This window comes from Pygocentrus nattereri, chromosome 17 (assembly GCF_015220715.1).
Source record: "Pygocentrus nattereri isolate fPygNat1 chromosome 17, fPygNat1.pri, whole genome shotgun sequence".
Lineage (NCBI taxonomy): Eukaryota > Metazoa > Chordata > Actinopteri > Characiformes > Serrasalmidae > Pygocentrus > Pygocentrus nattereri.
The window spans coordinates 17633531-17646772 of NC_051227.1; the positions used below are offsets into that span (position 1 = coordinate 17633531).

Here is a 13242-nt window from a genome sequence, read left to right on the forward strand (position 1 = left end):
ATATTTCCAAAAGTATTTAATCATCTGCCTTTACATGCATATGAAATTGAGTGAGATCCCATTCCTTATCCATACGGTTTAAGATGATGTTGGCCCACCCTTTGCAGCTATAACAGCTTCAACTCTTCTGGGAAGGCCTTCCACAAGGTTTAGGAGTGTGTTGGGAATTTTTGACCATTCTTCCAGAAACACATTTGTGAGGTCAGACACTGATGTTGGATGAGAAGGCCTGGCTCACAGTCTCCACTCTAATTCATCCCAAAGGTGTTCTATCAGGTTGAGGTCAGGACTCTGTGCAGGCCAGTCAAGTTCTTCCACACCAAACTCACTCATCCATGTCTTTATGGACCTGCTTTGTGCACTGGCGTGCAGTCATGTTGGAACAGGAAGGAGGCGTGCACCAAACTGTTCCCACAAAGTTGGGAGCATGAAATTGTCCAAAATCTCTTGGTGCTGAAGCATTAAGAGTTCCTTTCACTGGAGCTAAGGGGCCGAGCCCAACTCCTGAAATACAACCCCACACCATAATCCACCCCTCCACCAAACTTTACACTTGGCACAATGCAGTCAGACAAGAACTCCTGGCAACCACCAAACCCAGACTCATCCATAGGATTGCCAGACGGAGAAGAGTGATTAGTCACTCCAGAGAACACGTGTCCACTGCTCTAGAGTCCAATGGCGGGGCTTTACACCACTGCATTCAACGTTTTGCATTGTGCTTGGTGATGTTCTTGAGCTAATGTGAAGGCCACATGAAGTTTGGAGGTTTGACTCTGCAGAAAGTTGGCACCTCCACACACTATGCACCTCAGCATCCGCTGACCCCGCTCTGTGATTTTATGTGGACAACCACTTCGTGGCTGAGTTGCTGTCGTTCCCAATCACTTCCACTTTGTTATAATCCCACTGACAATGACTGTGGAATATTTAGTAGCGAGGAAATTTTACGACTGGACTTGCTGCACAGGTGGCATCTCATCACAATACCACGCTGGAATTCACTGAGCTCCTGAGAGCGACCCATTCTTTCACTAATGTTTGTAGAAGCAGTCTGCAGGCCTAGGTGCTTGGTTTTATACACCTGTGGCCATGGAAGTGATTGGAACAGCAGAATTCAATTATTTGGATGGGTGACTGAATACTTTTGGAAATATAGTGTATATAATGAGACTTTGTACCATTCCTATTTGTCAATTCATCATCATGATATAAATATTCACACTGCAAAAAGCAGCTGGCATTCAAACAGTTTACATAAAAATACGGAAAAACACGAGGAGTCATGAGGTTTTCCTGTGACAGAATTTATATTATAATTACAGTTTTTTCCAGCTGCAGCAAGAGAAACGGTCACATTTTATCTGGATGGTCTACAGATACTTCATGATCTACAGATACTTCAATTATTAACAACCTTTCTGGTGATACTCAGTTGAGTCTAAACAACATTATGGTTAGGGTTAGGTTTAGGTTTAGGGTTGAAGTTAAGGTTAGGTTTAGGTTTAGGATTAGATTTAATATAATCTTTCACACTCAACTTCAAGTTCAATTGCATTTCATTGATATTTAGTTGAATGTTAGTTAAAGACAGGCGGAGTAACTACAAATCTACACATGTACAGTGGACCATCCAAATAAAGTGTTAGAAGAGAAACTCATCATTTTGCAGATTGCAAATATCAAAGATTTTGTTTCTAAAACATTACTCAGTGTTTTCAGACACAGGTTCTCACACCTTCTGTAAGAGAGTCGTCAACAGCACTTACTCATGTTCACATCTGTTACAGAGCCTTCAGCTACTGCAGACACTGTAAGGAATTTAGAATGGCTATTAACTGTTTTGGATTAAGGGTGTGATGTTACCAGTCAGTGCAGCTGGTAACAGAAATCTGAAGTCTATCACAGACTGATCAGATCAGGAAGGTGCAGGAGGCTTTTATGGGAAAGTAGTGACTATATTATATACAGTATGCACAGATCAAACTTCACTGTTATTGGTTGACATTGTTACACACAATTATTCTGTTAATACATTTCATGACAAATTCACACTTCATTTAAACGAAGTTCAGAAAGTTCTTCTACTTCATTTCAGTGCTGCTCCCACAATCCCTTGAGCAGGAGTCCAGTACAACACTGATCCGTAGCTTACCACTTGCAAATATGTCCACGACTGAGAGATAATTAATTTAATCACCCCTCAGTAATGCTGAGATTAATGACTGGTTCATCACGCTGATTTATCAGCCTACTCAGACTTCAGTGTTTGTTAAGAAGCTGTTAATTGAAATCCTTGTTACAGTTTATCTAACAAGCTTGTTTGCTGCACACTGGCACTGATTTTAAGATTGCTTTAATGGTGGTTTTATGGTAAACTTGCATTTATGGTGTTTCTTTTAAAGATGGTATATATTTTTTTACATTTAATGAGTTTTCCTCAAAAAAGTTCTAAAACTCTAAAAAGTAACTGTACTCTGAATACTATGGTTATAAAATGTAACTTGGACTGAAAATAGATACTTAATACTTGTATTCTGGATATGTAAACCCAAGAATTGTTTTCATCCACATCCCAACCCATCTATAAATATAAACAGCTTTCATTGGTTTACTATTCTTAACACTTTAGAGTTACAGCGATGTTATCAAAACTATGGAATTATGCAGAGCCTTTTAGCTCAGTTTAAAACTCAGCTGTACTGCACTTCTCTTTAGTAACGGCACTTTGTTATCCCAATTTAATTTTTAATTACATTGTTATTTAATGCTTAATTTATTCTCTTTTCAATCTGTTATTTTAATCAGATTTTAATTAAGCTTTAAATTATTGTTCTCTTCTATCTTTTTATATGAATTTGAATTATCTTTGGATTTTCTCATTTGTACTGCTCTTGAATGACTGCAGTGGATGAAAAGTGTTGTATAAATAAACCTGCCTAATGAAGTCAAATAGCTGCTAATTAGCTGTCAGCTTATTATGACTTGAGCAGTAGCGGTGGTGCATGAAACATCAGAGCACCTATTTGTGTGTTATACATCATATGTTAAAGTGTGATTTATTTTGTATAAAATAACAGCTTTAAAAAACGTTAGTGCACCCCTGGTCAAATGACCTATCTACTGAGAACACACTTCAATATGTTTTAATGCACCACTACCGTTATTTACTGAATTTAACATATTGGCGGAAAAAAAAGAAAATATACAATGTGGCCTGTGCAAAAGTTTGGGCACATTTTATTTTCATTTATTATCATTTTTTTAATATGATAAACTCTTTAAATTAGCAGAAGAATGTCATATCCAGGTTTGTAATTAACATATGTAATATGTAATTAATGTTGCCACAATACAATTCTTAAGTACCTACAAATAGATAACTGTAATGCAAATCACATTTATAGAGAAATAACAGTAATAACAGTGACTGTTTGTTCAGGCAGTGTTTCTGTAGGTGGTGGTGATCAGTAAACACAGAAAACTGCAGTGTGCACACACACACACACACACACACACACACACACACACACACACACACACACACACACACACACACACTCACTCACACAAACACACACACACAAACACACACCATGAACACACACACACTCACTCACACAAACACACACCATGATCTCTCTCTCTCTCTCTCTCTCTCTCTCTCTCACACACACACACACATATACACACACACCATGATCACACACACATGCCATAATATCTCTCTCTCTCACACGCACACACACACCATGTTCAGACACACATGCCATATCTCTCTCTCTCATACACACACACACATCATGATCACACACACACCCACCATGATCTCTTTCTCATACACACACACACACCATGATCACACACACACCCACCATGATCTCTTTCTCATATACACACACACACACACCATGATCACACACACACACACAGACACACACACACACACACCACGATCACACACACATCATGAACACACACACACCCACCATGATCACACACACACAAACACACATCATGAACACACACACACCCACCATGATCAAACACACACCATCACACACACACACACACAGGCCATGATCTCTCTCTCTCTCTCAAACACACACACACACACACACACACACACAAAATGATCTTTCTCTCTCTCACACACACACACACACCATGAACACACACACACACACATACACACACACACTCACTCACACAAACACACACCATGATCTCTCTCTCTCTCTCTCTCTCTCTCTCTCTCACACACACACACACACACACACACACATATACACACACACATACACATATACACACACACCATGATCACAAACACATACCATAATCTTTCTCTCACACCCACACACCATGATCGTTCTCCGTTCTCTCTCTCTCTCACACACACACACACACGATCACACACACACACACACGCACGCACACACACACACACCATGAACACACACACATACCATGATCTTTTGCTCTCTCTCTCACACACACACACACACACACACACACCATGATCTCACTCACTCACTCTCACACACACACACCCCACACACACACACAGATATGCAGAGATTAAATGTTGAGCAGATTTTGTGTAAAAATGTCCCTGTTATTTCAATGATTTCTCATAACTGTTGCTTTGTCTGAAAACAGAGAGAAAAAAGGGGAGAAAAAGGAGACAGTGAGAGAGAGAGAGAGAGAGAGAGAGAGAGAGAGAGAGATAGAAGAGAGAAAGAAAGTGTATGTATATGTGAAAACAAGAACAGCATGCACTGCATCACATGGTGTTTGCTTCACAGGAACTGTGAACTTCTCACACACACACACACACACACACACACACCCACACACACACACACACACACACACACACACACACACACAGAGTCTGTCTCTCTTTAATCTTTATTTGTCATCTCTCTTTTAGCTTTTGGCGGAAATGTAACACACTATTGTATTTGTTCATTTTTGATTATCTGGCAAGTGTCAACATGCCAGGCCTACCACATGCTAAATGTGTGTCCCACCTCGACCCACCCAGTCTATGCGTTTTTACATTGGGCACTGCCTGGCAGTATGGCTACAAATCTGAGATCACACATTTTATCATAATTTCCATTGCAAACTCCCTAACATACTTGAGGATTAAATCGTTTGAATACTGTCATGAATTCAGTTACCCTTCTTGTTGGGGAACCAAGGGGACAGAGCCAGAATATATGGGTAAAGCAGAAATAGTGCATACCACTGGTAGACCCAATGCATTTGGCACAGAACTGTGATGACTATCTGTGGCATGTGCCTATTCCTTGGGCCTTGATGAAGTCCATGAGAGCCTGCGGTAAGGTGGGGTCAGAACACCGAGCGGTGACGAACCCTGGTGAGGATGGCAGGGAGAGCGCCACAAGTGAGAGGTGAACAGCATGCAAATCCTGACCATCACTGCCAAGGGGTTTGAGTGACGGCAGGAGGGGGACGTCAGGCGTGAGAGAGGGGACAACAACAATGATGACGGCCATGAAAGTGGGAAGCAAGTTCCAAACTTTGCTGCCTCCACTCCACTTTGCATTCGATCCAGATGGATGAGCTGTGGCACAGGGGCAGTGACGAGGATTCAGAGCAGCAAGCTCTCTTTTCCTCTTGGCTTATAATGAGAGCCAGCTGAGGCTGATCTGGCAGGCAGCATAAGAACCTTTTAAAAAGAGCTGAGAGGGAACAGAGAGACAGACAGATGGGCAGCATCATCAGCAGCAAAAGACTGAGTGAAGAGCTGAAAACCTAAACTGAAAAAAAAAGAAAAGTCTATCTTAAGCCACTAAAAAGTGAGCAGCATAGCCTAGGTTTGGCTTCATTGCTGTGTGTTTAAACCTGAAATTAAAGAAAGGCCGCTGTGAACACTTCTCCTGCCTCCAGCATCCTCCTTGTGCCCAGCAAAGTGCAAGATGTGCTACACTGGCAAAAAAAATAAAATAAAATAAAATAAATAAATAATAAAACTAGTTAGTAAGAATCAGTCTGTGACTCTCACATAAAACCAAACTCTTGTAAGTTTGAGTAAGAGGTAAATCAGAGCTTGAAACTTTTCCATTGTTGCTAATGTTTATTGCTAATACTAGATTAGGCCAGATCTGCCCTGGTCAACTGATATTATTGTGAAATGGAGGCATGTTAGCGAAATAACAGCTCAGCCACAAAAATGTAGACCATACAAACTCACAGAGCAGGGCCGTAGAAGCATGTAGTGCATATAAATTGATTATCGTCTGTTACATCACTCACTGCAGAGTTACAAACTGCCTCGGGAAACAAGAGCAGCACAAGAACTCTGCATTGGGAGCTTCAGAAAATAGGTTTCCATTGCTAAGCAACTGCACACAAGCCCAAGATCACTATGCGCAATGCTAAGCGTCGGTTGGAGAGGTGTAAAGTGGTGTAAAACACACCATGACTAGGCTTTGGAGCAGCGGAAATGTGTTCCAAGAAGAATACTACATACTTGCAGAAATGTGGACTCGAGTCATATGACATGAACTTGGGTCTGACTTAAGTCATGAATTTGACAACTTGAGACGACAAAATTAAGAAAGATTAACGCCAATGAGTTTGACTTTAACTTGGACTTGAGGCTCATGACTCAGAAAGACTTGACACCCAAAGTGGAAGTTACTGTGTTTATACTTGGCTTATTGTACTTATTGTACACTATTTAATGCGGAAAGAAAAAAATCTAATAAGAAGCTGAGGGTGAACAAAAAAGTCAACTTCAGCATGATATATTCACAATTAATTTGCCGTCTTTTCTGTAGACATTGTTCTGCTCAGCTTGGTCATTTTGCATTCGGTTATTGCCTTCATTTAATTCCAACTAGCAGCTGCTGAGCTATTTTTTTCCAAGTGTTTTTTTTGTTATTAAGTTTAAAATAACTTTTTAGGAGTTGTGCAATGTGCAGCTTCATACTACAAAATGCTATCTTTAAAAGGCTATATTACAGTTCCCATCATTTTTGGTATTCAGTGTTGAAATTGCCTTAAATTAGCTGAACAATGCATACTAACTTGTTTAGGACTTGAGGATTAGGATTTGCACAGTGCCAGCAGTAAAGTTTGGTGGAGGAGGAATAATCTCACAAATGCTCTTTAGACCGAATGGGTACAAATTCTCACAGATCTTGTGGAAAGCTTCCCAGAAGAATGGAGGCCTTTATGGCTATGAAGGAGTGGCCAACTCCATATTGATGTCCAAGGTTTTTGGAAGGTGATGTCCATAAGCTCATGCCTAGAGGGAGTGATAATGAAGTGCTCGCATACTTTTGATCATATAGTGTATACTACTAGAATCCCACAGGAGTGTTAGCAGAAGTGATCTTTATTGTAGAGGTGTTTTTTTCCTTGTTTTTTCCTTGTGTTTGACATTTATGGCCTGAACTGAAAGCCCAGCAAAGGAAATGGACAGCATTTGAGCAGTTCTGGGTTTGGATTTGTAACCATACTATGCTGTGTTTACTGGAAAAACGTCAAAAATGTTCCATATCCGCCACTGCCCGGTCCTAAAAAGACATGAGATGAATGTTCTGGAGCATGTTAGTACATTTTTGAGCTGTCAGGAAGTGTATGATAGACAGAGAGCTACACACACACACACACATCACAGCTCCTGCAGTGTGTTAAACCACACACAGTGTGTGCAGGTAGTTGAGCATCTTCATATGAATCCTTGCTGAATTATTTACTCCTGCTTATGAGACACAGCAGGAAACTGTTTACGCTCTTACACACATATACACACACATTCTTCTTCTTTCCCTCATCTCTCCTGCTGTCTGACTCTGCCTGAACACTTTTATGTCAGCTATAAAAAGTATATTTCACTCCTTCTCATCATTTTGTTTATCAATGCAGCATGAACATCCACACTTCTGTCCTCTTTTAAGCTTTGCCATAGAAACAAATGGGATATTTTGGATGTCTCGTTGTTCTGTTTCAAACCAGGAATCAGAGTGTCGTTTGCTAAACCCTTTTTTCCTTTCCAAAAAGGACTAATGCACTACATATAACACAGAAACTGCTCAATTATGTCAAAAATGTGCTACATGGTGCTGTTCAGGCCAGAAAAGGCTCTTTTGGTTCACATCCTGACCACAATATGCCTAATGTGAAGCACTGCGGTGCATTATTTTAAAAAAATCTCTTTCTTTGGTACACCCCGCAGGGCATAATAGTCCACTGTAGCTTGCAGTTCTGGCAGATTTTTGGAAGTGTGCCCAGAAAATAGGACAATAAATCCATCACAAACATGTAAAAAGGGGTCTGAGTTAGACAAAACTAGAACATGTGATTCAAAGTTTTGAAAGGTACCTGTTTTGATAGTATTCAAGACAGACTTTACCATGAAGAACTCCATGCCGTGTGCCCCCTGGCTGTGTCTGCTGCCAGCACACACACAGGCTCCCTCTACATGCCAGCCTCTGTACCTTATGACCGGTCAGTAGCCTCTGAGTCTCCTGCCTTGCCGGTAAATGAGTCCCTTTGTAGACCCCAGCCTGAGTTGGGTGAAGGGGGAATTTGCCATGTGCCCATCCCCTGGCCTCAATGACAGTTTTGAGAGCCATCAGAAAGGCAGGGATCGCATCCCAAGCAAGGATGAAACCCCCTGAGGACAGTAAGGAGAAAGGGAGTGGTGGACAGTGCGCAAGTCCACCAGCAAGACCGCTAGACTACACATCATGTTCGGTCCAGGTAGCCGAGCTGGGGAGGTCAGGAGCTACCCTTAATGAAAGCCAGCTGATGGTGATCTGGCATTGGGAGCCTGAGTGCCTTTCAAAGGAGCAGAAAAGGGGACAGAGAGAGAGAGAGAGAGACAGACAGACAGACAGACACACGCAGACAGACACAGACAGGCAGACAGACAGGCAGACAGACAGACAGACAGACAGACACACACACACAGATACAGACAGACATATACACAGACACACACACACAGACAGACAATCAGCAGCACAGCAACAGACTGACGAGTTGAAAAGTGTGGTTTTGAAGAAAAAGACTAGAAAGTCTAGTTTTGAAGCCGCTGAAAAGTGGCCATCTCTGGTTTTGGTAATGTTTTGTTGGTTTGGTATAAAAATAAAGTGAAATGACTGCTGCACTTTCTCCTGCCTCCAGCGTCCTTCCTAAGCCTGGCATACCACAGGCAGTGCTACACACTCGTTTATGTACCATATCTTTCCTCTGGAGAGTTTTCCATCCACCCCTTTGTGCATGTTTTTAAAAATGCATTTGAAAAGACAGAATGGAAAAGCCAGAAAAAAATGCATAAATATTCCAAAACATTACATTTGGATGAAGAAAAGTTGGAAGAGAAATGCCAAAAATAGTAAGAAAACAGATATTTCAAATAAGTGATGACGTAGTGGGACCAATCGTCAAGCATTTCCAGTCCATCTGATCATAACAAACACAGAAGCTTATGAAAACCATCAACTGCACCTCAGACTGCATAAAATGTACCCAATAATATGCCAAATTAGTACGTCATAATTAATGCTGTTACTATTTTGAACATACTATTTGGTATGGTAGTGTGCAAATTGACATTCCTAGGGTTCAGGTGGGCAACGGTGAAGTGGAACAGCAGCTTCAGCTCTCATTAAATGGGTGACTGCCCACTGCGCCCAGCGTCTCTGAAGAGTTAGGGCTACAGCTGATTGAGGGCTGTCAAAACTGCTCTAGCAAGAGCTAATAAAAAGTTTAATAGTAACGTTTCTCCTTTAGAGTCTTAGGCCCAATGTCATTTTTTGTACTTACCCTTTCCCCTTGTTTTCAAGTGTCACCTTCTTTCTCAACAAAAATCGGGACACCCTACCCCTAGACATGGATGCACAAAATAGAGGGGTGAGGGGTGAAATGAGATTGGGCCTTGGTTCCTCTCATTGGTTCTTCTTCATGATTTTAGTAGAGTTTTTCCATTTGAGTCTTTGTACCTTTCAGTGGTTGTTCCTCATGACCTTAGGGGGTGTTTTTATCATTAGGGGCTGGACTTGCATGTCTGCAATGCTGTTTTAGGACAAAGTCTGTTGTGGAACCCTACAAATACATCTGAATTGAGTAATGAGTAACACCCCTGCACCAAGTGGTAATGGTGGATAGGGAGCATGCAGCCTCAGCTTCAGATGTACTGTCCACAAGAAGTTTGAAATTTGAAGGTGGCCATCAGAATTTTATGAGCTGAACTCTTGTTGGACATCGGATTTTAGGATGCACTTCTGGACGTCATTTTTAGATTTTTTTTGTTGCAAGCATTGCTGAATGCTAGTAAATGGCCCTATCCTGTTAAAGTAGGTGGTTCTTGGCCACTTGAGTGACAAAACTCAGACTCTATGACAACATTGAGAATAATAGGAAATGATTTTCTATTTTCTCCTGCTACGCTTTTGAAACACTGACATTTACTCACGCAAATGGCATTTACCGAAGCACTGGATGGGATCTTTTGTGTAATAATGAATGTGTGCACTGTTTGTGTTTGCGTTTGTCTGCTGCCTGATCTACAGTAACAATGCCAAAAGGGCAAGAGAGATAAATCGAGAAAGCTTCAGTGATTTGTTTGAACAACATGCAGGAGATTCGTCAAGTGTACGACCTGAAAAACCCCATCTGTTCAGACAAACAGCTCAGAGCTCTGGAGAAACTAAAAAAAAACAACAAAAAAAAAAACATACAAACAAACCCCAACAGGTTCATTTGGTGCTGGGATCTGTTTCACTACTAGATGCAAAATAATCAGAAAACAGACAACAAAACTAAACAAAAAACAAAGAAATATGTCAGAGAGGGAGACAGAGGTAGAGATATACCAGGAGTCGACAACATTTTTTCATGAAGCGAGTCTTGTTATAAAAATGATAACAGGACATCAGAGCCATAATTAATCTTTTAGTACTTTTACTTTTGATACTTAAGTACATTTGAAGGCAAATACTTTAGTACTTTTACTCAAGTGGAGGTCTAAAGGAAGAACTTCTACTTTTACTGGAGTAATATTTTACCTTGTGTATCTCAACTTTAACTCAGGTACACGATTTGTGTACTTCGTCCACACTGTTGCTGACACATGCTTTCTTACTGGCATTCAAACATGGTGATCAATTTTCAGGTAGATAACCTACCAAAAAAACTACTATAGACAGATCATTACAGGATATTATCTATGTTTTTATAATTTCTGTTCCCAAACATCTAAAATGTTCAATAAACATCTTAAAAAACCTTCTAGTATCTAGATTACAGTACTTCTTCTAGATTATATTGATTTTCAATTAATATTAGCCTGTTTCACAACACGCTGCACTATAGTCCCCAGCATGCACTGCAACATTAAATGTTCCGACTCTCCTACCCCAACAACAGTTTATGGGACAGTGGTTACACCTCAGTTCTAGACAATTCTATACAACTCCAGCCAGTCATATTCAAATATTCAAAACTACCAGTGCCTGTATTTTACCACTGACATTTTTGCATATTATGAATAAACACTGGTCAGTTCAGGTTATAGCACAACATTAGTTAAAAAACATTTTTTTCTCTGGCCCACAGAATTGTTGAGATTTTCTAATATTGCCCTTTTACTCACTGAGCTTTACACCATTGGTGTACACTGTATGAATTAAAATGTGTGTGTGTGTGTGTGTGTGTGTGCATATATATTTATATATTGACCTCAGGGGAGAGAGGGAGAGAGAGAGATTGACAGAGAGAGAGAGAGGAATGTGGAGTGACAGAAGGTACTCCCACTGTATATGTATGTAATCCAAAGAATTAAATCTGGTTTTCAGACAGTGAGAGACAGACTGAATCAGATTAATCACAACTTATTACTGACACAGAGAGCGGGGGAGAGAGCGAGAGAGAGAGAGAGAGAGAGAGAGAGAGAGAGAGAGATACACAGTTCCAGTGTTAAAGTCTCTGCTCTTACCCCGCCAACCGGGTTTACAGATGGGTTTGACGTGGATGTGGACGGTGGCGCTGTGCTTCGCCTTCTTCTGACCGCAATCAAATGCTGTCACACTGATCTCATAGTGCGGCTGAGTGTCAAAACTCAGACTCTCTGTGTTCCTGATGTTACCTACACACACATACACATATACATACACACACACACACACACACACACACACACACACACACACACACACACACACACACACACACACACACAAAGATTAATTGAGTCTTGAGGCAATGTCTGACCTTGTCCTTGAATGTGCACTTAAAGGCAAAATAATAAACAACACCAAAACACCCTCAGGACTCGTGTCCAGGCACATGCATTGATAGACCCCAGAGGGGGGCTTGAGCTCTTTTCCCTGAAACTGTAAAAGTGGCTTTTTGGCTAATGTGTATAATAACTGTATTTTATATGAACTGAATCTCTTTAGAAAAGCCACACATTCCAGGATGTGGTTATTTGGAACAACAACCACATAATATAACAACAACATAATATAGGCAATAACAGACCAAACTAGTTCTTACACCAAGTTTTAATTGTGGTTAAAAACAAGTATTTATAGAGACTCTGTGGAGCTTGCAAATATAGTTATAACTAAACAGTACACTGCAAAAATTGATATTTCAGTGAGTGAAAACTTAAATGTAGTCAATATTTCTAATATTTCTCATTTTGAGACTTGAGATTGAGATTTGTTGTAAGAGTATTGTGAGATTATGTAACTTATTTCCAGACATTTTTACTTGTTTTAAGCAGTTTTTCCATTGGCAGATCAAGTTACTTTTTTAATCATTACTTCCTGAAATAAAAAAAAATATATTAATTATTTCTCAAGTAAACTAATCTGCCAATGGAATAAGATGCTTTCACTAAATAAAATCACTTAAACCAAATAAAAATGTGCATCAACAGGTGGAAAAATCAATAGAAAATATTAGAATTATTGTCTAAATTTAAAATGTTTTCACTTGTTCAGATATTAATTTTTGCACTGTACTTAGCAATTAAACAGTGTAGTGAGTAGCAGAATAGCTTTGCATGCTGGTGACTGGTGATGCCTTTAGAAACTCTAGAAACTAAAACTCTTAACACCATATTTGGTTTTGAAACATGATTACACTCTCTCTCTTGACATTAATATTACAATTAAATGCCGTCAAGTCATTTCTGAGTCCTGGCAATCATTTGGACGGTGTTTCTCTAGTACATTATTCTGCCTTCTG

The 13242-nt window shown here is 40.2% G+C and overlaps 1 protein-coding gene across 1 annotated transcript in view; it reads right to left on the reverse strand.

Moving 5' to 3' along the window:
- Positions 1-13242, reverse strand: part of LOC108440474 (calsyntenin-2) — a 232051-nt gene that overhangs the window by 63688 nt on the left and 155121 nt on the right. The window contains exon 5 of the mRNA XM_017719342.2: positions 11984-12133. Coding sequence (XP_017574831.1) covers positions 11984-12133 — 150 coding nt within the window. The remainder of the gene's footprint in view (positions 1-11983; positions 12134-13242) is intronic.